The sequence below is a fragment of the Glycine max genome, chromosome 13 (genome assembly GCF_000004515.6).
Source record: "Glycine max cultivar Williams 82 chromosome 13, Glycine_max_v4.0, whole genome shotgun sequence".
Classification (NCBI taxonomy): Eukaryota; Viridiplantae; Streptophyta; class Magnoliopsida; order Fabales; family Fabaceae; genus Glycine; species Glycine max.
The window spans coordinates 40,807,104-40,830,819 of record NC_038249.2 but is presented as its reverse complement, the minus strand read 5'-3'; the positions used below and the strand labels follow the sequence as shown (position 1 = coordinate 40,830,819).

Here is a 23,716-nt window from a genome sequence, read left to right as displayed (position 1 = left end):
TTAATCTAAATTCTTTCAATTAATAAATTAAGCCATTATCTTGTCATAATCTTTCACCGAAATTTACATTTGAGAAGGAAATAAGCTTTTAGAAATTTTGAACTCATTTAATAACGATATATGAAGGATTTAAAAACTTGAAATTAAGATATTATAATTAATGGAATTCAAACAAGGTTTAAAATCATTTAATTATTTTAATTGGTGAAAATTGAATTAAAAAAATTTAAACAAGTCATAGAAAGACTTGGTCATAACAAATAGAAAATTGAAATGTTAAATTTTCAAATGAATTTAAGACTAAAATCACACATTCACAGTACTACAAAGACAAAATGTAATTATGGTATCAATAAACTCATGATAAACACTTCATTCACAAATGCCTATATTCTTTAGTATTCAAGCAGAACCATGAGAACGGTGTATGTAATCCTGAAGCACCTAGGGAGTGAATATTAAGCCGAAAGAAAGCGCTTGTAAGCGTATAAAGAATAACTTTTGGTGGGGCCAAGGAGGAAAGGGGGGCTCACTAGGCATCTCAGCTTGATCTAAGATCCGAGGTGAAGGTTTCAATTTTGATTGACCTCCAAAAGAATGTGATCTAATATATACAAATAATTGAGTCAGATAAGCAACATAAAAAAACTGCCTATCACCATTGATCGGAGCATTTTTCGATGAATCCAGCATTAGAAGTGGAGATGGGAGGGAGAATGCAACAGGGAGTAAAAACCAATATGGCTCCAGAGCATTCAACCATTCTGTCCGCAGGCTGGAAACATGTCCAAGTCATCATTACTCAAACACAATCTATCAGTGGCAGGAAAGCCGCAATCTGCAGGTGCCAATTAACCTCTGAAAGCGCACAGTATACATTGTGGCAATGGATTCAACTCGCATATACCTGAACCAATCAATGCACGCATACTGAGCCAGCTTGTATGATTAATGCTGAAATTGAGAGTCAGTTTGTATGCTCTCACCATCCCCGGAAATGACCGCATCCCTCAACACCACCATACCCAAGAGAACTCTAACTGAACAATAGGATGACAAACAAAACTGCTATCGCCATTCCCGGCAATCACCACATCTCCAACTACCAAGCCGAGATGGTGATTCAACCCAAGGTGAACAATGGCTGTGAATCCAAATCCCACAAATCTGACAAGAGAGATCAGGGGCCGGTTCCTTTTGTGAACATTGCCGACATTTATTAACATTTCCTTGTAACGAATTTGTAGATCCACAGTTGGATGCTAAATTAACAGTCCCACATTCTTCAGGAACACCTAATGTACAAGAATTTTTCAAATACCCTGAGAAGTCCCCAGATGCATTGGCTTCCTCAAATTGACTATTATCATCTGAGTGGAGCAGTTCAGTCAGAGAGAAGTAGGTATTAGGTTCAAAATCCACCAATTCATCAAAATTTACAATTTCAGAGTTATTCAGAAGATTGCAGTCCGCAGAGCCATATTCTACAGGTGATAAATCTTTTACAGATTTGGACACCATTGCATTGCTTGTTGAAAACTCAGCATGAAGATTACCTATAAAAGAACCATTATTCTCCCCCTCCCATTTAGGTAATTTCGGAAGCCCTGGACCAGAGACAGTATTACCTGCATCATCTGCATCTAACTGGAGTTCTGTAATCAGCTCAACACTTGAAAGGGAGAAAAACAGAGGATCATTGTCTTGTCTAGAGACATCCCCTGCAGGATAGATAAGAGTTGCAGGCTCACATGTTCTCATGTCGATAGGTGTACCGGAATCAGAATATGCCCCAAAGTGCTCTTTCTTTGAAGCCCTTGTGAGCAACTTCTTGCCCCCTTGCATCATGTACAAATCAGAGTAAGGACACACAGGCGACTTTATCCTGCGGCACTTGCAACATTTGAAGCCCAGCACGTCAAAAAGTTTGGACTCTTCAAGTTCAACAGCTTCAGCATGATACCAATCTGTAAAACTCAGAAATTAGATAAATAAAGGGTAAGCAGTTGAAAATGTTATCATTTATTAACTGAATAAAAAACTTACGTTTGCATGTTTCACAGCAAATATACATTAGATCAGATCTATATGGTTTATGGCACAAACGACAAACAGGATCCAGTTGAGGCAGGCCTGAACCTTCCTTTAGAAGAATGTTCTTGAGCCTGAAATCAAAGCCTGTATCTTCATTATTCTTCTTTTTCCATATAATACCCCAAGAGCAACTTCTGCTACGGCCTTTTGTTTCCAAAGGGAAATCAGAAGCAACTCGTTTCATGTCAAGTCGACTATTCTTTGTCTTAGCAGACATCAATCCTTGACCATCACCATTAGGCCTTGGCCCCTTCAGAACTGCCGAAGTGCTACGTTCTTGTCCTTGTAAAAGTAAGGGACTAGTTGGAGATTCATAACAGGACTGTTTTTGAGTAAGTAATTTGGCATGATGACATTGTTTGCATGTGGCCAAGAACTCAACTTCTTCACATGTAGAGACTGTCGAACTCACGGAACACCCCATGTGACAATAACCTATGCCCATATGAAATAAAACATTAAACCAATATATGTACAAAGTCAAACAAAATTAAAGGGTGAGCTACAAAAAAAATACAAACCAAATAAACCCCATACCACATTAACCAAAAAAAAAATGGAGTACTATTTAAAAACCCTTGCAAAGGGGAAGAAACTTTATGTACGGGCATTCATGTGTATTTATTCAATGGAATGGGATGACTATTTTATGAGAAACTGAAAATATCTCATTTAAAAAAAAAACAAAAAAATTTCATGACAGCATACTGAAGTAAGTGAAAGGATGCTGGATCAAGCAAAGGGTTACCTTCACAAGCACTGCACTTGAGAGCATTCCTGAAATTAAACCAAGAGAAAAACTGTGGCCTTAGAAAGAACTGGAGTAGAGAGAAAAGAAGCAATAGCATATAAACACGAGAATAAAACAGTAACCAAGTAAAAGTAATTACCCAATTAAAACACCCAGCTGACATACAGAGCATGATAACATGTCCAACTTGTCTCTCTTGCAGGTAAGGTAAAAAAATATGTCCTTGTAGGTAGCTGTCAACCGCCTTTTGTGCATATGAGATGTAATATGCATGTACTCTTTCTCAGATAGCACTTTTCCATTACGTACTTCATACTCTTTTACCAAATATAAAGGAATGCGTGTTTCAGAAAACCAATATTTTTCCATTCCTTCGGGACCTTGCTCTATTTCAGCATTTTTCATTACCCGAGAAGGAAGATGTTTCTGGATTCCAAAGGCTACTCTGTACAAAAATTTTCCCTCTGCAAATTTTTTATCACGAATATTTGCATTCCTAAAAGCAGAAGCTTCAGTATCTTGACCTTTCACATCCAGGAGGTTATGCTCAGGACGAATCAGATCACTCCATCTGATATGAAAATCTAGATATCGGACCTGATGCAAATAATCAGGTATCATCAAGTTATTGCCAAATCCAACATGCTGATGCAAAAAAAAAATGCTAATGCAGAAAACAAAACTATTATAATAAATAAGAGGAAACCTGAAGTGCCAGCTGAGATGCATTCCTACTCATTTGAACTGCAGCTCTCCAAACTAGCTGCCTGCTTCTTTTAGGAATCTCAGAGCCATCAGCATAGAATATACCCGAAATTTTCCTCAAACCACCTGTAGCCCACAACAGTCAATGCTTGTGCTTTAATTCTCATACAAATTTAAATTACTTCAAAACAATTGGCAAATAGTTGTCAGCAGGAAGGAACGGACTGGATGTCATTCAAATAAAACTACATAGCAGGATTTGTAGATGCAACTCAATTATGTCAATTTCAAGTTTGATAGACACAATATTTCTTGAACTCCTGGTTTTTGACTTGAAATCTCGTGGTAAATAAATATTAATTATATGTAATATTTATTGTTTAAATATATTACTACATTTAGAAATTAACAATAATTTTCAAAAAGGATATGTATTTCTAATTTTTTAGGATTAAACAAAAGGATTAGCAAATAAAAGTGTTAATGCTACAACCAGTCCATAAATTGTTAAAGCGTCCATATTTAAACACTAAAATTTTAAAGAGAATGACCAATTGGTGTGACTTGGGAAAAAGTTTTCCATTTCTTCATGGTTAATCAAAAATTGATTAAACATGCATCAATCCAATTTAGCTAATAATCTGCTTCCAATTGAGAATGGTATATTATTTACTTAAAGAATACCTTGGCGGGCTCCTTTTTTTACCATGGATTTTGGCAAAACAGCTTTCTGAAATACAGATTTGGTAAATTTCCCACCATGCCACCATGCAAAATTTTCCTGACAACCACCAACTGTAACTTTATTGATAGATAACTGTTTCTTACGCTTCCCACAAGTTGCACGTTTTTGTGTTGTTCCAAGAGTACATGTAGCACTTTGCATTGTAGAAAATTCAGCCAACCAATCATCCATCAACTTCACCCAGTCTCCACAAAAAGCAATTGTTCGAATGTTCTCCTCAAGCTGAAAATGACAATTTCATTAACCAATGAAAAGCAAATGATTTACAAATCTGCACATTTAACAAGTGCAACAAATGCAAGCAATAGTCCAGACATTAAAAACTAATAAATCTCCTTGGTTCAAAAATAACAACCACTCACTTTGAGTAAAAGGGGCTTTATATCACTAAATGATTTGGCTCGTTCAACTTGTTTACGCCAATGCTTTCTATAACATTCACTCAGAAAGGGTCCAACTATTAAGCCACGTAAACTTTCCTCCATATACATAACATATGTTGCAATGCTAGGGATGATTCCTTCTCCACTCCTTACAGGAGCAAGACCAGAAAGGATTTTCATTGCACTTTTGGTGGCACTTATAGCAGCATGATTTAACATGCATCCTTTCTTGCTTGAAACAGAGGCTTTGCAAGAAATGCACCAGCCACACCTCTCTCTTGGAACCTCCACAAGCTTCTTTTCAGAACTTGGCCAAAAGAAGCGTGAAGCTGTTTGGGAGAATGCTTTTGCTAGCAAATAAGTGTTTCCAGATGTTGCTTTCCCCAAGTTGCCAGACACATGACCTTCTGATCTAGAATCCTCTGAAGAAAGAACGGCCAGGTTAGCAGCAGCAGACGCAGCAACATCACCATGCATATAGTAATTAATATATGACTGTGGTTTATAGGAGCAACCCATGTACACAAAATCATTAGTTAAACTGCCTTTGCACTTTCCAAAACCAGATTGGTCGCCTTTAGTTTGCAAAGACAAATTCATAGGCAACCCTACGTCATTTGCGTGCCCATAATTATTAAATTGTCTGCTTACCAAGGAGCACTTGACAGGGCTTACTGCAGCTGACCTATTAACAGAATTTTGGCACTTTGGGTCAGAGTGATGATGGTTAACAGTTGAAACAGTCGAATCCATTGCAGTTTCCTCATTAAGCTTCAGATTCACAGTAGTTCTTGCATTGCCACTGCTTCCAGGAGCAGGACTTCGAGTTGTAACCAATGAAGCATCAAGAGATGGCACCAAATTATCACCACAAATCCCATTCCCAAACATTAAACTGTATTCTTCCTTCACCGAACTAACAGCTTTATGCTCTTCTTCGACCATAGGAGTTAGTCTACTGACACAAATGGGTAAGAACTTTTCTGAAATATTCCAATATTCTAACATCGCCATGCAAATACCATTGTATATAGGTCTATGTTGCTCAGATGCATAAAGGACTTGGAGAACTCTAGGTATGTCATTCTGATTGTAGTATTTAAGACAAAAGCCATCACTGTTGACATTGAGCCTGCAGTCATAAAAGATCACAAAATCAAAACTCAAAGTTTCAAGTGCATCTATAGTGAGAACTGATAATGATAGCAAAAAGGAAAACAGAAATAAAAAGCTAAAGCACAAATTCAAAGTAGCACCAGAATCATCCAGCATAACAAATGAAGGAGTGGAAGAAACACAAAAGAAGTTAAACATACACCAGTAAGTGGTTGCAAGTACTCATGAAAACTTGCCCATACAAATCCTTTCCGAATACTTCAGCCCCTTTAAGTGATGTTCCCCGTGCAATAGTAGGCCCAATCATATCTATTTTGCACTCCGGACAATACCATGCCCCTTCTGGTATATGCATCTTCATCACACCAATACACCTTGAATGATAAACAGCAGGACAACCATCACAACAAAGCAAGGTCCCATCCATGCCACACAAGCGACATTCATCTCCATTGCCATCAACATCATCCTCCTCAGCATTCAATTCTGAAACATACTTCTTAGTTTCAGCATCCTTGCAGGCAGTAGTTTTGGAATATCTTGGATGGACTCTTCTAGGCCCATTTTCAGCAGGAAGGCAATCTTCATTATCATGATCAATCCCAACCTCTGATTCTTCACGCATGTTCATTTCAGCTTTTAGCTCCTCAGACGCCAAAACTTCATCACAGAGAATTTGCAATATCGTCAATTTCCTACTTGCAGGCAATAAATAATACTCGCCATAAAAGATTTCGTCATAAAATCCTTTCCACTCAGGTCCTTTTGTGTATCCAAAAATTGCTAAATACTGAAACACAAAAACAGGCCAAGTCAAAGCATCAACCAAACTCCAATCACTGCACCTGAAAAGGAAATTACATATTCCAATTAATATCTTTTTTCAACATAAAAAAGTCTCATAAATCGAAAAATACTAGGGCATATTAAAAAAATGCTACAAATAGGTGAATATAACAGATGTAATGTCCTCTAAAAAAATTAGTCAACAGATTAAACAACACGTTTAGTTGCTTCAAAAAATTTCTACAACACTCGACCTATTCGCTCAAAAGCACGCATAACATGGCTCCAGTGTTTTTGGACTCTAAATAAAGCCAGCCATATGCTCCACTAAGCTCGCGAGAATGAAAAATGAAAATGGAAACATAATAGAACAGTTTGTTTTTTCCACCAGTCAAATCAAATCGAACATGACACATACTGATACATAAAATTTCCACACAACGGTCTGTAACACGGTAAGCATGATTAAAGATATATGAGATAAAGCTGCAGCAGGAGTAAAGCTAACTACAAACCTCAGGTAGCAACAGTAAACTCTAATTCTAATTTCAAATCAGAAAACAGTACCAAAAACTTAAATTGCACCTAAGTTTTTGCCCTAAAACTAAATCAAATGCAAAAACAAAAAATCGAAATAAAAAGAAAAGTAAGAGAAGTAAGCACCTAAGGCATTTTGTTGCAGGCCGCGAGCCATCTGGTGAAATGTTTTCAAGGTGACGTTTCAAAACACGCATCAGCGAAACGTGAATTGCATCAAGCAACGCATTCGAAACTTTACAGTTCAAAGCACCAACAAACTCGTCCAAAGTAAACGGACTAAGAAACAGGCGAATGCTAAACGATCTTAAAAATCCGTAAACCGAAAAGAGATTCAAAACACACGGTTCCGGCACGCCAATTGTTCCGGAAGACGGCGGCAGCATCAGCGGCGACGGTATCGCCTTTTCCGGCATTTCCGCACCGGAACTCGAATCCCTGGCCTCATCATCATCCGTCTCAGCTCGTTCCTCTTCATTGTCAACCGATAATTCACCTTGCAATTCGCTCGAACCTTTCTCCGGTTCCTCTGCTGTGATCTTCGGCAACACCGATTCCTCCAATTCAACCTTCCTCCGAATCAAATCGTCGTCGAAATAACTATCAAGGAGAAGTATCCTACGAATCTCGTTGCTATCTAAATCCTCGAAACCGCCACTCTCATATACGACTCTGTACAGTCCACTAACATAACGCGCGACTTTGCCTAGAAGAACCGTGTTTCTTCGAAACTCTTTTAGCACGTATCGTCCAATCAATGCAACCGGCGTCGTCTTCTTTGCCTCGGGAAGCGTTTTCGCGTCACCAGTGACGGTTGCTTCGTCTTCTCTCCTCCGTTTGCGTGGGCGGCCCCTGGATCTCACGACAGGAGGTTCCATCGTCGAATCAGAGGGAGAATGAAGAGTCTCTCAGTGGTTTTTCAGAGAGATTTTGGAGTTTGGAGAAAGGTTTAGGGTTTGTTGAGATCGTGCGAAGTTTATAGAGAGTGTGGGGGGGGGTGGGTGAGGATTGAGGGGGAGAGGTTAGGGTTGTGCGAGATAAAAAGGTGGGAGAAGAGAGGGAAAACTTAGCTAGTGATGACGAAGAGTTTTGTTGTGGTTATCTCACTCGAGCGACCGAGTTGCCGACTCCACCCGGGCGAGTCTATTGCACTTTTTGAGAGGAAATTGCACGTTTTTTATTTTATTTTTAATTTTCAAATGATATTATGGATATCTCTAAAAAAAATGATACTAAGGATAAAAAAAATCATTATCTTGGTAATTCTTGCTACTAAAAACTAGTAGTAGTAGTGGATTTGGTGAATGTCGTATTTCGGGTAAATAAAATTATAGAACAAAGAAACTTCTCAAACAAAGCAAAAAACTAGTGTTTCAATTTAGGCACATGAAACTTTTTATTTTATTCAATTAAAAATTATTATAGATAATTTTTTTTGACATATAAAATATATATTTAAATTTATGATAAATAATTTATCTATGGTACTTATTAAAAAATGAAATTCAGTTATAGATAAAGATGAAAATGATAATACAAAGAGATAGATGAATTAGCAAAAAATAATAGATAAATGATTAAAAAATAAAAAAGATAAAAAGGGAACAAATTGAGATAGTAAAAAAAATTGAGTTAGTTACCAAAGTCAAATTAAATTTTAAACTAAAATTATGAAGTATTTTGAAAGGATAAAATATTAAAAAAATTATGTTTAATATGCGATATTAAGATAAGATACATGGATCAATGAGGGTGAAAAAAAAACTTATAAAAATGCTTTCATTAAGAGATTAGATTTAAAATATATGAGTAGATATTAAAACATGCCATATATTATTAATTAGAATTCACAGTTTGAGGAATAAAATTTTGTTTGTTACATTTTTTTCATAAAATAATAACTTCTTTTGTGAATATAATTATTTTTACAAAGTTTCCATACATTTATATCAGTTTTCGAAATAATTTAAAATATGATTACAATCATAAGCTATTTTAAAATAGTTTATGATTTTTATTTAAAAACATATTGATAGTCGTTTTTTAATTAATTGTTGTGGGCTTTATTTGATAATGGAAAAGTTTGAGATGTTGCGTGGTTTTCAACTTTTATGTCTGTTTGAGAAATAAAGGAGTAACAATGAAAATGGGTTAACTAATAACAGATGTAGAGTAGTATAGATGATTATTTTGACTAATTAGAATATTGTGGAATTGCTTGAGTTATGGAAATTTTGCTTTTAAGATAATGTGTTTTTCATCATGTATGTTGTTAGTCTATAAATAAATTAGATGCATGTGTTTTTTTATTGAAATTTTAATATATTATAAACATGTTTTCTTTTTCTTTAATCTTATATTTTTCTTTAGAATTTGCAAACAAGGCAAATGGGAAACAAAAGTGATAATACGAGTGTTAATGTTTTATCTCCAATTGCTGTTAGTAATTTTTTATACCATGTGAGAAAGTGAGTTTGAGCTTAATTCAACCCTACAAAATTAGCTTGTAAGACGAAGATTGCTCTCCACTTATATTGTTTATCTCACCACTATCTTTATTTGATGTAAGACTTCAACATGCTTCATTTTTCCTCATGACTACCTGTCATGTGGGACTCTCAACATATCTCTTTATTTAGGTGTGACTACATGGTCAAACTCTAACTCCACCATAATAACCACAAGAAGCTCTATTACAACCATAGAAAGCAAAAAAAAATAAAAAATCTATCATAACAAGGACAACAACCTAAGTATACATGAATAAGACAAATAGTATTAGATTTTTTTTATGATTGGCCACATTTTATTGAGGGAAAAAAATAGGATTATTTATAAGTATTGTCAAGCATATGCAACAAATAGTGTTATTTATGAAACCTTTAACTTGAGGAGATATTTAATTGTATATTTGAAAAATCCACATAGGAAGATTGCATACTTTGTTTTTCCTAATCCTCACTATAAACTTGAATATATTGAATTTTGTTTTAATCAATCAAATGTTGAAAAATTAAAAAATTTCATCAATATTATTTGAGCATTGTGCACTAGAGCATCTCATTTCTCTTAATAATATTAATTTTAATATTTTGGGTTTAAACATTGTGTTGTAATTTAATGTTGATAATGATAATGGGAGCAATGATAAAATGGTCAATTGAGATTAAAAAAAAATAGGGTGATGTGAAAAGAAATGACTTGGAAAGAATTTTAGAGGATGACATGGACATTGACAATCTTGAATTTTACATTTTGAATTAGTAGAAAGTGAAAACAAACAAATATTATTGCATGGATGGAGATATATTGACTCTTTATATGTTTATTGTATTAATTGAGTCTACATTTTGTATAGGATGCTGTGTCCTTTGTTAATTTCATAGTTTCTAGAATCTGATTATTGTTGATGCTTTGATTTGCACACAAAATTTAATTAAAATGTCAACAATTTGTGAGATGAAATAAACAAAGTGAAAAGGATTGAATTGATGTGTAAACCTAATTATTATTATTTATTTTTTTGCATTGTGTTTAGAATATCATAATATTGAGTTCCAATGGTTCATTTAAATTTTTTTAGAGTTGTCTAGTTGGACTTTAACTTGATGTTGGGATTGCTAGTGTTTTTCAAGGTAATCTCTTAAAGTTAGTTTGTGATTTGAGTGTTGTTTCACATTTTTTGCAAATTTTGTTGTCGTTATTAGTTCATTGGCAAGTACACAAATTCATCCTAATAGTATTTTAAAATGGTAAGGCCAAGTATCGTTTTCATATGGATTTTGTTTGTGCTTAACTAGTGCGTATTCAAATTACGTGCAATTAATGAATGAATTGAGAAAATGCCAAGTAAATCATTTTGGTTGTAAATTAAACGATGGTGCGACTCTAGACTAAAACTAAGTAAAGAAAACAAATACTGAGCTTGTTGACGAAAAGCGAGTGCAATATTTGGTTATGTCGGGGGCTCCGTATCGAAACCTCTCTTGATGTAATTAGGGTAATTTTTCTCTATTTAATATTATTATAGTTATCACCTACATCTGGGAAATCACTTTAATGATTCCTCACACGAGAAAGCATAATCCTCCTAGTTTCTTTCTTAATCCCTCAATAACTAAACTAAGTGTATTGTATGACTAATAGAGATGTACACCTCAACTAAATTACTTCATACTATCCCTAACAATGAAGCATTTTAGATGTTCTTCTAACTTTTAAGGATTAACCACATTTTCTCGTGCTTAACCCTTGACATAACATATAATGGATGATCAAACCAAGTACATGGAAATAAACACTGAAAGAAACAATGAAACTATAAATAATATTAAATAGATAAGAGTTTTTACATAAAGGGAGTTTTGTGGGAGGTTCCCCAACAATGGATTGTTTAGTCCTTCATGGTCATGAAGGGCTCAAATATACAAAAGGGTGTAACAGGTGAAAAGATAGGAAATGAAGGTAAAGTGGGGAAAGAGAGTGGGCTCTCAATGATTGTCTTCCTCCTCCAGATCAAGCTTAGGGCTTTTTCTTCTATCTAAACAAACTTTATTCTTCCTCCCAACTTTTTTCTTAAAAACCTTTCATGAGTTTGAAATCCCGCGACTACGCGCTGAGCGCGTCTGCGCGTGAGAGTAAGTGGTTGGATGCTAAGCAAACCATGTGCGCTAAGTGCCTTTTCGTTTGATTGCAGGTTCTCTTTGCTACTTTCTCGCGCTCAGCAGACACTCTCCCGCTAAGCGACACAGCTCACTAAGTGAGTTTGGTGCGCCAAACGCGAACCATTAGACTTCAACTTCTATCTCTATCCCTTGCGTGTATAATTGCAAAATAAAGTCATCAAAACAATATGGATTAGCAGTTTAAGGCACCTACTGCACAAAAACTCAGAGAATGTTGAAATTTTAATGATTCACACGAAAAGATGTAATAAAGATGGAAAGATATTACTAATTCTTATATATTTTAATTACATAATTTACTCATGCACATCAATTATCAGTGTTTATAATTCAAATATGGATATTGTTTTACTTATTCATTGAAATTGTTGAGGAAGATGGCATAATTAGAAAAAAATGTTGAAGCATGTGTTTTTTTTTTTTTTTTAAGTTTTATGTAATCTTTTGAACCTGTTTTCATATTGCACTTGATGAAAACTATTTTATGAATTACTCACGAGTTGTCTCAAAATTACAAAAAAAAAATGATAAAGATATTATAAATTGAAATTAGTTACAATATGTAAACAAAGGTTACAAGTTAGAACTTAGAAGGATGATGATTGACATTCTTTGTTGTTGAATGGTGTTTCATTATTTTGTGGAAAAGCAATATCATTGTTCCGAATATGAATGACACATTTTAAATTAAAGGACAGTCAAGGCGCGAAATGAAAAAAGTTTCTAATCTATATCATTTTTTAGTTAAACTATTATGTCAAGTTATTGTGGACAACTACAAGAGTTGGATAATCATTTTAGAAAAGAGAATACTGGGTTGCTTCTTTGTGTAAAATGCTTGAGTCAAAGAGATAATTTTTGCATTTGATAAAGAAGATTTATATGTTTTGCTGAATTTTATAATTCAGAATTTTCTTCAATTGAACTTTTGACACTAGATAATAAATTTGAAAATTATTTTATAGATGTTTACTTTCACAATACATTTTCAAAATTACAAGGGATTAGTAATTTTTTCGTCAAACTTGTGGAGAAAAAAACATGTGTCAATTGATGTATTTACTTATAGAGTCAAGCTTTGATACTAGTGACAACATCATTAGTTGATTTTTTTTTTTTTGCTATGAATACCATCAATAATGAAATGCGAAATCACAGGAGAGATTAGTAATTGAATGATTACTTAGTTATTTATATATTAATATTTTTTTATAATATTGAAAATGAGAAAATAATGTAATACTTTTTAAATATAAAAAACTCGAAGAGAACAATTGTTATATATATAATCTAAAAAGTCTTATGTAATATTTTTAGCAATACAATTTTTTTATATAAGTATTATCCTAATTACTTTAAATTTATGGATTCATTATATAAGTATTATCCTAATTACTTGAAAATATTTTAACAATAAAAACCAATTTACAGTATCTATGATAAGTTTTTTATTTTTTTTACTAATTATCTTAAAATTTATATTAATAAAAATTTGATTGAATTAGAAAGTAAAATAATACATAGCTTATAAATTTATAATTTATTAAAAATAATAATATATAAATACCTTATTATTTTAAACATTCCATCAATATTTTTTATATATCTATTCTTCCTACATCCTATCACTTATCACAATTATAGTTTGTGTATGGGCATGTATTTATTTTTCCATTATAGCAAGTGAAAGTGAATAATGACAAAGGGACATACTGGCAAAAAAAAAAAAAAATGAAAAATGACACAGGACACGTAGGTGCGATTAATACGAGCGCCATAAAACACATGGCGGGAAGGCAAGGCAAGGTGAGTGAGTGGCCACGTCACGTGCGTCTCGCGTGGACTCCCGCCAAGTAACGGGTCGGAGACTCATCAATCAGCGTCACTCACTCCTCGCGCCTCTTTGTGATTTATGAATTTAGATTTTCCTTCTTCCTATCTTTTTTCCAAACCCTTGGCGCGAAATCAGGAACTTAGGGTTAGGGTTCCGATGGGGAGCAAGGTGAGCGACCACCACTTATCCACCGTCCGATCCATCGTGGGTTCCGAATTCACCGACATGGACATCATCAGAGCCCTCCACATGGCCAAAAACGACGTCACTGCGGCCATCAACATCATCTTCGACACTCACACTGCCCCCAAATTCAAGCCCACGCGCCCCACCAATCCCCGACCAGTTTCTCCTCCAAAATCGACCCCTCCCACTCCCACTGTCAACGCCAACTCAAACTACAGCGTCGGTGAACGACACAGCGATGATAACCGCGACGATTGGTGGCTCGTGTGTTGTAGTGAAATGACATGTTTGTCCACGTGTAAAGGGAGGACTATAAGTTCCGGCGAGACCGTGGTTTTCAAGTTTCCGGCGAAGAAGCTCTCCGCTTCGCCCTCTCCGGGGAAGGGGTTCGGGCGGGCAGCGACTTGTTCGGAGATAGTTCGATTCTCCACGGAACAAGCTGGGGAGGTAATGCGAACAACGGCAACGTTTGTTCAATTCAATTTCTGTTTTGATTAACGGTGTTTTGGTGTGGCAGATTGGTAGAATACCAAACGAATGGGCTCGGTGTCTTTTGCCTCTCGTGCGGGATCATAAGGTTAGGATTGAGGGGCAGTGTAAATATGCGCCTAAAGTTTTGGGAATCATGGACTCCATTGTTTTGTCAGTGAGGTATGCTTGATGTGAAAGCCTACGTGGCTTGCCACCTCGTTCAGGGATTTTGCTTTGCGTTGAAGTATTCATGTATGGAAATTTATGGTTTGCAGTTATGTTTTTTAATGGTGAAAACTGAATTCTGCTTGTTTTTGGGATTTGTTTCAGTGTATTTATCAATAGTTCGATGTTTGGTAAGCATCACCAGGTTTCTCTCAAGGATGCTGCCAACTCCACTGATGAATCGGTGTTTCATCCACTTACAAATTTGTTTCGGTTGCTGGGTTTAAACCCTTTTAAGAAGGTGGTTGTTGGAAGGTGTTATGTTTTATTTCTGTCCGTGGTGTTTGCTTTTGTTGTTTGATAAGCTAGCCTCTCTAGTAAGTCTGAAGAAAGTTGTACTTGAATGTTGACTTGTGTCGTTTTTTGATTTTTAAGGCGGAGTTAACTCCTAGTGATTTCTATTCCAACAAACGTCCTCTCACTCAAAGGGTACAAAACTACAGATTTAATTGCTTTGTGACTATTTCTGCAACCGTTTTTGCATGCTACCTTTCTATAACAGGAGAGATATTCTCTTCAGGTCACATTACCATGTTCCAAGTCTGAGCATCCTTCTCAAAATGGTCACGAGAGTGACAATGAGGATTCCATTTCTGAAATTGATGTTGAGAACATTGTTGGTGTTGGATCGAGCTCAGAGTTAGAGGTACTATATTCTGAGAGTAACATGCACTATTTTACTTGCACTTATAAATGGTATTGTCTTTAACCAGAAGTTGTTGTTCAGGAAATGGACCCCCCTGGTAATCTTATGTGTGAACTGCGGCCCTATCAAAAGCAGGCGCTTTATTGGATGATCCAGATGGAGAAGGGACAATCTATGGACGAGACAGCAACAACCCTCCATCCATGTTGGGAGGCATATCACCTGGCTGACAAGTATACCTGTGGTTATTTAATATCATGGTTTTAAATTGTGGTTGCATCGTGAGAACCAAATTGCAGACAAATGCATTAGATGTGGCTGCAATTGTTGTTGTGGACCACAATTTGAAACCCTGCTTAACACACACACACATAGAATAACCAATGAGTGGTTTGATGAAGTATTTGTGCTTATACTTGTTAGGAGGGAGCTTGTTATTTATTTGAATGCGTTTTCTGGTGAAGCCACAATAGAATTTCCTAGCACCCTTCAAATGGCCAGAGGAGGAGTATGTTTCTTAAGGAGTTAAACCTGGAAAATTTTCTTGCTTTCATGTATTGTTCAACATTTGTAATGTATTATTTTATTGTGAATTTGAAGATTTTGGCAGATGCTATGGGGCTTGGAAAGACCATCATGACCATATCCCTTCTCGTTGCCCATTCAGGAAAGGGTGGATCAATAGGCAGTCAACCCATAACCCAATCCTTTATTGAAAGTGGTGAAGTTAGTGATACAGTGCACAAATTTTCAAACATACCCAAGAAGGCAACCAAATTTGCTGGTTTTGATAAACCGATGAAGCAAAAGAATGCTCTAACAAGTGGTGGCAACTTGATAATATGTCCCATGACTCTTCTTGGGCAATGGAAGGTACTAGTGTTGTCAATTTTTGCATTTGTAGCTCTCTGGTACATCATTTCTCTACTTGAAAGTAGTATCACATTTTATTCAGCTGTGGGATGTATAGAGTAAGTCAAATACTTTCCAGTTCTGAACATTTGACAATTTCTGCAGGCAGAGATTGAAACTCATGCACACCCTGGGTCTCTGTCTCTATATGTTCACTATGGACAAAGTAGGCCAAAAGATGCAAAAAGTCTCGCCGAAAATGATGTTGTAATTACTACATATGGAATTTTGGCCTCTGAATTTTCCAGTGAGGTAGTTGAAACCTGTATACTATCTCTGATAGTGCTTATTTGCTTCATTTCTTAAGACTTATCAACTGGTGCATCTTTCTCTCTGTCTTATGTACAGAATGCAGAGGATAATGGTGGACTCTTCTCAATTCGGTGGTTTAGAGTGGTTCTTGATGAAGCACATACCATAAAATCTTCTAAAAGCCAAATTTCTTTTGCAGCTGCTGCTCTAATTTCTGACAGACGTTGGTGTCTAACAGGCACTCCGATTCAGGTGAATTATAACTGAGTCTCATGGCTGAAAACTTTCTTTTTGGTATTTGTGGATTAAGTAACTAATTAATTTTCCAAGAATAAGAATTTTCACACTAATCCTAAATTTTACAGAAGACCACTATGTGATGCCTTTAACTTGATATACTGGAAACCTTTGATTGGCACTAAGATTATATTGTATGGTTAAACTTATGAAATATTTAATTATCTCTGACAGTGTCTTATAGTTTCCATCTCTGAGTTGTATAATTGGAATATATCCATGACATTGTAGTTCTTATTGATGAGGTTTTGCTAATTTGTGCTGAGTTGTGGAGTTGGACTACGTAAAATCTATCCGTGACATTGTAGTATCATTATTATTCATGTTTTTATCAGTGTTGTGAGTTGGACATTGTGTTTTAGCATGATAACCCTTGGTCTGTATTATGTAATACGCATGTACCTTGCAATGCTGTCAAACCCTTAGTGTGTCTGGATAAGCTTTATTGTTTTTTCAATTCCTAAAGTGATTTTGGTATGAAAAATTTCGAAAAGTTAAAAAATCACTATTTGGGTTTTTTTCCAAATGAGTATGTACTTCAATTTTTTCATGGAACTGCTGTTCATGTATTTATATTAGATTATTTTGGAGTAGTCTAGTGTTCCAAATTAGTTTTTTTTCTTCCTGACATGGAGCCCTTTTTAATCTACAGAACAGCCTTGAGGATATTTACAGTCTTCTGCGGTTTCTGAGAATAGAGCCTTGGGGTCATTGGGCCTGGTAAAATTTCCTCTTTCTTTGTGTTGGATATGTTAGCTCGTTATTATGCCCAATGTTATCTACTATTTCCTCTTTTTTCTCATCGTTATTTTTTTAGCTTCCGAAGGCCATTTTTGGATGGTGAATATATTTTTAGGAGGGAGCAGGGGAAGTTAAATATGGTTTTAAACTGAACTTTGTATCTCTAACAGAATTTATTTATAATTTCTACATTCTATGGAAGTTGTAGCTTTCAAATATTTATTTTCCGAGGATTGAATTAAATAACAATGGTAACAAGACTTGTACATGACAATATGACATTCATAATTTTATAGCATAAAATAAATCTTGTGTAAGCTTAAGACAAGTGGTTTGTTTGACACTCCTTTTTACTTTGCTTTTCAAACTTCTGTTGGTTGATTACAATGGCAACAATCAGAGAAGAATTCTACACCTTATGATTTGATTGAGTGTTTATGAGTTAATATTTTCTAGTCAAAATTTCTGTAACATAAATGAAGTACAAAGTATGAAACCAAGTTGGATGTCATGAATGCTTAGCATAGTCATCTAATGCAAAGTATTTGTTATGGGCTCATTTTATTATAAGTTATTGCTACTCTGTTTATTACTTTGATTGTTTACTCTTTTAAGTGGGTATGTGGCTGGAGTACTGGACTGAAGATTTGTTTTATATGGTCTAGGTGGAACAAACTTATTCAAAAACCATTTGAGGGTGGTGATGAAAGAGGGCTGAAGTTAGTTCAATCAATTTTGAAGCCAATCATGTTGAGGAGAACCAAACATAGCACAGATCGAGAGGGCAAGTCAGTAATCTGGTTAAAGACCTTTGCTATTTTAACATATAGTTCATTCTATTGACTTATAATTTGTTGCAGGCCAATCCTAGTTCTCCCTCCAGCTGATACGCAGGTAATTTACTGTGAACCCACAGAAGCTGAAAAGGACTTCTATGGAGCCCTATTCAAAAGATCTAAGGTATTCTGAGTTTCTAATCTAAATTTAATATTTTCAGTTTTTCACCTTATTTTTTGGCACTGAAACAAACCACATTGATCCAACTCGTTGATGAAATTTATGCAGGTAAAATTTGACCAGTTTGTTGAGCAAGGGCGTGTTCTTCATAATTATGCTTCAATATTGGAGTTACTTTTACGTCTTCGGCAATGTTGTGATCATCCATTTCTTGTAATGAGGTATGATGTCTTACATTCCCAATTCCTGTTAATATACTTGAATTTTGTACCAAAATTCTGCTGCCAGCACATGACAACTTATTGTAATTGTAAGCATCTTGTCTGATTAATTGGTTTTTAAGGTGTTACACTACATTTAATCTGTTCAAAATTTCTAACCTGTTCTATCCAACATCATGCTATTCATAAGCTAATCCGAGGAGTTTTTTGGTTAGGTTTGGTTATTTTTCAAGTTCCGGAGAAATTTCAATACAAGAGACTTAAAATTTATATAAACACTGGCCTTTTTAATATACTGTATGTTAGTTACAGTTTTCAAGTTGAATTTGAGAGTAGTAGAACCTTAGCACACTAAACAAATTGATCAAGGTGATAATACAATGATGAGATGCTGGATGATGGTAGCATTGTGGAAGCTGAAAAGTGAAAAGCAAAAATGATAACTAGGTAGTACTTTTACATAATTGGTGTAATTGTCAAGTTTTCTTTCTGACTTCGCCTAATTTTTTTTACTTTTTGAAACTGAAGAATATTTAGGGGAGGAAAATAAAATGTTCTGTTCTAATCATATTTGGAGGGACATGGACTTTTAGGATGGAACCTTAAGTCAGTAGTATGGTTAGGAATATAATCGATATTAACAGGTCTGTTTTATAAGATTTTCAAGGTTGGTGGCCCCTGCCCATTTTATTTTGCATCATTCAATTGTCTAAAGTATTTGGAAAATGTTGTTTGGGCTGTAGGTTCATCACAACCTTTTTTTGTTCTTGAAGTCCATGTGTGTGTGTAAGGTGTTTATAATAGTTTGATGTTTTTGATTGCATCAGAACAATATGCTGCATAGGATGATTTTCTTGACTTTGCTTGATGTTGTTTTACTTTTGATGTTTCTTGGGAAGTTTGTTTGATGCAATGTGATTGAAAAGCACTCTTGTGATTATGTTTTCTTTGACCCTTATACCATTAAGTTGTTTTCTCTTCAAAAGTCTTAGCTTATGCTTTATTGTCATGGTAACAATTGATTCATTTAGTCGAGGTGATACTCAAGAATTTGCGGATCTAAACAAACTAGCCAAGCGCTTCCTTAGAGGAACCTATACTGCTTCAGAAGGTGAAGTAAAAGATACACCTTCACGGGCTTATGTTCAAGAAGTTGTGGAAGAGCTACGTAAAGGGGAGCAAGGAGAGTGTCCAATATGTCTTGAAGTATTTGAAGATGCAGTGTTAACGCCTTGTGCTCACCGCTTATGCCGGGAATGCCTCTTGTCAAGTTGGCGAAATGCTACATCTGGCTTATGTCCTGTTTGTAGGTATTATCAAGCTTCTCCATTAGAATTTTGGATATCTTCTATTTAACTTTGATTGAAGGAAGTTCAAAATTGTCTTTATTGCAGTAGTTTTCAGATGAATCTTGGTTATGGTACAAATTCCTAACAATATTGTTTATTTTACAGGAAAACAATCAGCAGGCTGGATCTTATCACTGCCCCTACTGAGAATCGGTTTCAGGTGGATATTGAGAAGAACTGGGTAGAGTCTTGCAAGGTAACTGTTCTTTTGAATGAACTTGAAAATCTTCGCTCATCTGGCTCCAAAAGCATTGTTTTCAGCCAGTGGACTGCTTTTCTAGACCTCTTGCAGATTCCCTTTACTCGGTAAGATTTGTTGCTAGTTGAATCATATCATTTTCTAGGAAATATACCATTCTTTTGGGAGAGAATCTCAGTGAGTGTGGATTTTTCATTGTGTTGTAATATTACCATTCTTTCTAAATTGATCTCAGCTTTGAGGATTGCTATGATGCTGTGGCATGCTTCATCTGTTCTTTTCTGCATCATGCTTAAGCCATTAATGCCATTATGAATTTAATTACCTTTTTATTGATTCAACACATTTTGGCAATGAACAACAATACCAAAGAAGTTTTTCTTTGTGACTGCACTCATGTACAGGAATAACATTTCGTTTGTTCGACTTGACGGGACTTTGAATCTGCAGCAGCGGGAAAAAGTAATCAAGCAATTCTCCGAAGACAGCAACACCCTGGTCTTGACATACTTCCTCTTGCATTTGTTTGTGACCTAGACAGTGTAGTGAAACTGGTTCGATGCATTGAGTATTTGATACTTATTTCTTGCATCAGGTGCTGTTAATGTCACTAAAAGCTGGTGGAGTAGGTATAAACCTAACAGCAGCTTCTAATGCTTTTGTCATGGTACGTGCAAACTGTTTTTTAACCAAATCACATGGGGATAAAGTGTAATAAATTTGAACTCTGATAATTGGATTTCTATCAACATTGGGTATGATCCACATGATGTGAGTTTTTAACCAAATTGATTGTGCAAAAAACACATCCTCAACAAAGTTATTATTACCAAAGAAGTGACTAAAATCACACGATCTTTAGTGGAGTGTATAAAATGGATATATAGTGACATTATGACTATTGTCATTTGGAAAGTATTTGTTTTTTAGTAATTATGGATTATTGATAATTTTTCACTTTGGACAGGACCCATGGTGGAATCCTGCTGTTGAGGAACAAGCTGTTATGCGTATTCATCGTATTGGACAAACAAAGAAGGTTGCCATTAGACGGTTTATTGTGAAGGTATATTTAATATCCCAAATTTGGAAAATCATGCACATATCTCACAGGGTCGTACTATTATATATTTTTAATCGGGCCCAGTTAATTGCTTCACTGGGTACAAGAAATCTGCTAGTAAACTAGTGAAGTTTTAGTGGCAAAGCCACTGGCTGAACTGGACTTCTACCTTTTTACGAGATTGCTTTGTTCAAGCAAGTTAATGTGGATAATTACGTGTCACTTGCCACTTGTCAGCATGTCTGTTTGGTATCTATCACCAAATTATTGAATTATAACCCTGGTTCCAAGTGTTGTTATTGACTTGAATATGGCATTTGTTCTTATGTCTAACATTGCAGGGGACAGTTGAGGAGAGAATGGAGGCAGTGCAAGCACGTAAACAACGAATGATTTCTGGTGCCTTGACTGATCAAGAAGTTCGAACTGCAAGGATTGAGGAATTGAAGATGCTTTTTACTTAGACAAGAAGCAGTGCAAACATATTCGCTTGCTTTGGGTGCACCAGCACTTTCACAAATTTTGCATCCCATGTTTTTCTTTTTTTTTGGTTCTTAAGTGCCGGTGACTGGCGAGTGCGAGGTAGTTGTAACTAGTAACATGAAGGTGCTTCTTAGGCGGCATGTGTGCCAGGGAGTTATCTTTTAGCCTGCATAGTGGGATCAAGTTTACTGAATATCTTGATCAACACAATGCTTGAATCAGGCTGTTTGGAGGGGGAGGTGCAAAGTAGATGGACATCTTTGATGTAATTGGGAACACGCTGTTGTTTGGGAGAGGGGAACGAGTGGATAAAGGAAATGGAGGGACTTATTTTTTTCCTTGGCAATCTTATAGTCCAAGTTGAGTGAATGTATGTATGTAATTCAACAACTAATAATATAAAAATGAATTTTTTCGTCTGCGTTACCCCCAATTTGGAGGGGAGAAATACTTTGGCTGCGTATTTCGTGGTCTTTCTTTTCTCCCTTAACAAAAAAACAAGAGCAATGGTGTAATCAAATATTTGTAAATCATTTTAAAATTAATATTTATTAATTAAAATATTTTGGTATTCTAAAATTATATATATATATATATATATATTATATTAATATTGTTAAGTTTAAATATCTTTATTTTTATTTTTATAATGTAGTGTTTTATCATTTTTGTTGTATTTTTTTTCATTTTATTTCTTGCAAAATGTGTTTTATTTTTTATCCTCTAAAGTATTTTAAATATTATTTTTTTCACTATCTAAAACGTGATCTAAAATACTTGAAAGAAAAAAAAAAAAAAATACATTTCACAAGGAACTAGAACAACCGGCGAGGAAGAGGGGATGCCTCCATTGATGGTTTCAAGGCATATTTAGAGGTGTGCCACTGGCGCCAAGTGGAAAGGTGATCCAATTATATATTGCTCTTATGCTTGCTATATATAGTACACATATTATGTATATGACTAATATTATATGTTATCTTAACTAATATTATGTACTCATGATTCAATTATGAATTTTTAAGTTAATAGTGGTTATGTACTCTTATCTTAACTTTTGAATTATGTAAACATGTTTAGATAATTTCCCCCCCTTTTAAATCAGAATCTAAAACAATTTTTTTAAACTATTTTAAGCTATGATGTATAAATTCTGAATTTTTTTCTAAAACAAAATAATTTGTTTTACAATTTTAAAATTATTTTTTTTAAGCTTAAACTAACAACCCATAAAATGTCCTTAAAATTTGGATGGAAAGAAATCATGTGATACTAGTTCAACTTAAGTAAAACATGCCTGCGTATTTTATGGTGCATTCTTCAAAGAATAATCAAACTAACTCTGAATCTTTCTTGTTCTATCATTTTGTTCTGGCCAGTTTCAAGCTAAACAACAGTAAGTAAACCTTGAGAAGGCACAAAGCTGGGTCTTCTTCTGTTGCAGATTTGTCTAGAAATTGATTTAGAAAGGGTTCCCCAAGAGATTCCATGGTAGAAGGAAAACAAAGTTGAATAATTGAATACCTTACTTTGAAGTGTTTTGAAAGAAAAACAATATGGGTTGGAGGGAAAAGAAGTGGAATATTTCAAGGAAATAGTTCAGAGATTAGAGAGGGAGAGTTGCCCTTCATCAACACCAGGACTTTTGCCAACAACTGATAAACCACCAGAGAAAGTCAGTTCTGAAACAACTGATAAATCACTAGTGAATGTCATTGCTGCAACAACTGATAAATCACTAGTGAATGTCGTTGCTGCTGCAACAACTGATGCACCACCTATTCAACCATCGGACATTATCTGCCTGTTAAACCATGCCCCAGACAATGTTCCTGAAAATCTGCATGTGGTCTTCTGATATGTAGTGTTCACATGAATTGCCAGACCATGCAAACCATCTCAAACCAAAGAATTTCTCTCGATGGTGATGCCAGTCTCCAATTTTATTGTGGGCCGCTATAAAGATGAAATACTTTTGATTAGTTTTCTTGGGGAGAAGAGATTCTAGCTAGCATAAGAAAATAAATTCTACAAGCTGCTATTGCCTCTACTTTTTATTCTGTTCAGTTTTTTAGGAA

General features: G+C 35.1%; 2 protein-coding genes across 2 annotated transcripts; one reads left to right on the top strand and one right to left on the bottom strand.

Moving 5' to 3' along the window:
* Positions 1–327: 327 nt before the first annotated feature.
* LOC100794210 (DDT domain-containing protein PTM) lies at positions 328–8,178 on the bottom strand. The gene is made up of 9 exons (XM_003550557.5): positions 7,244–8,178; positions 5,995–6,639; positions 4,658–5,810; positions 4,235–4,517; positions 3,552–3,676; positions 2,985–3,442; positions 2,843–2,871; positions 2,047–2,529; positions 328–1,967 (listed from the first exon to the last, which is right to left on the bottom strand). The coding sequence occupies exons 1-9, from the start codon at positions 7,993–7,995 to the stop codon at positions 1,069–1,071; spliced, it is 4,827 nt and encodes a 1,608-aa protein (XP_003550605.1). The 5' UTR covers positions 7,996–8,178; the 3' UTR covers positions 328–1,068.
* A 5,424-nt stretch (positions 8,179–13,602) lies between these two features.
* LOC100794558 (DNA repair protein RAD5A) lies at positions 13,603–22,086 on the top strand. Its single transcript, XM_006600372.4, has 20 exons — positions 13,603–14,269; positions 14,340–14,473; positions 14,624–14,759; positions 14,894–14,947; positions 15,039–15,164; positions 15,246–15,397; positions 15,588–15,672; positions 15,765–16,037; positions 16,182–16,328; positions 16,425–16,580; positions 17,278–17,345; positions 18,032–18,154; positions 18,227–18,326; positions 18,432–18,544; positions 19,576–19,854; positions 19,999–20,199; positions 20,497–20,590; positions 20,688–20,759; positions 21,060–21,158; positions 21,497–22,086. Exons 1-20 carry the CDS (start codon positions 13,715–13,717, stop codon positions 21,617–21,619), a joined length of 3,090 nt encoding a protein of 1,029 aa, XP_006600435.1. The 5' UTR covers positions 13,603–13,714; the 3' UTR covers positions 21,620–22,086.
* The last annotated feature ends 1,630 nt before the right edge of the window (positions 22,087–23,716 follow it).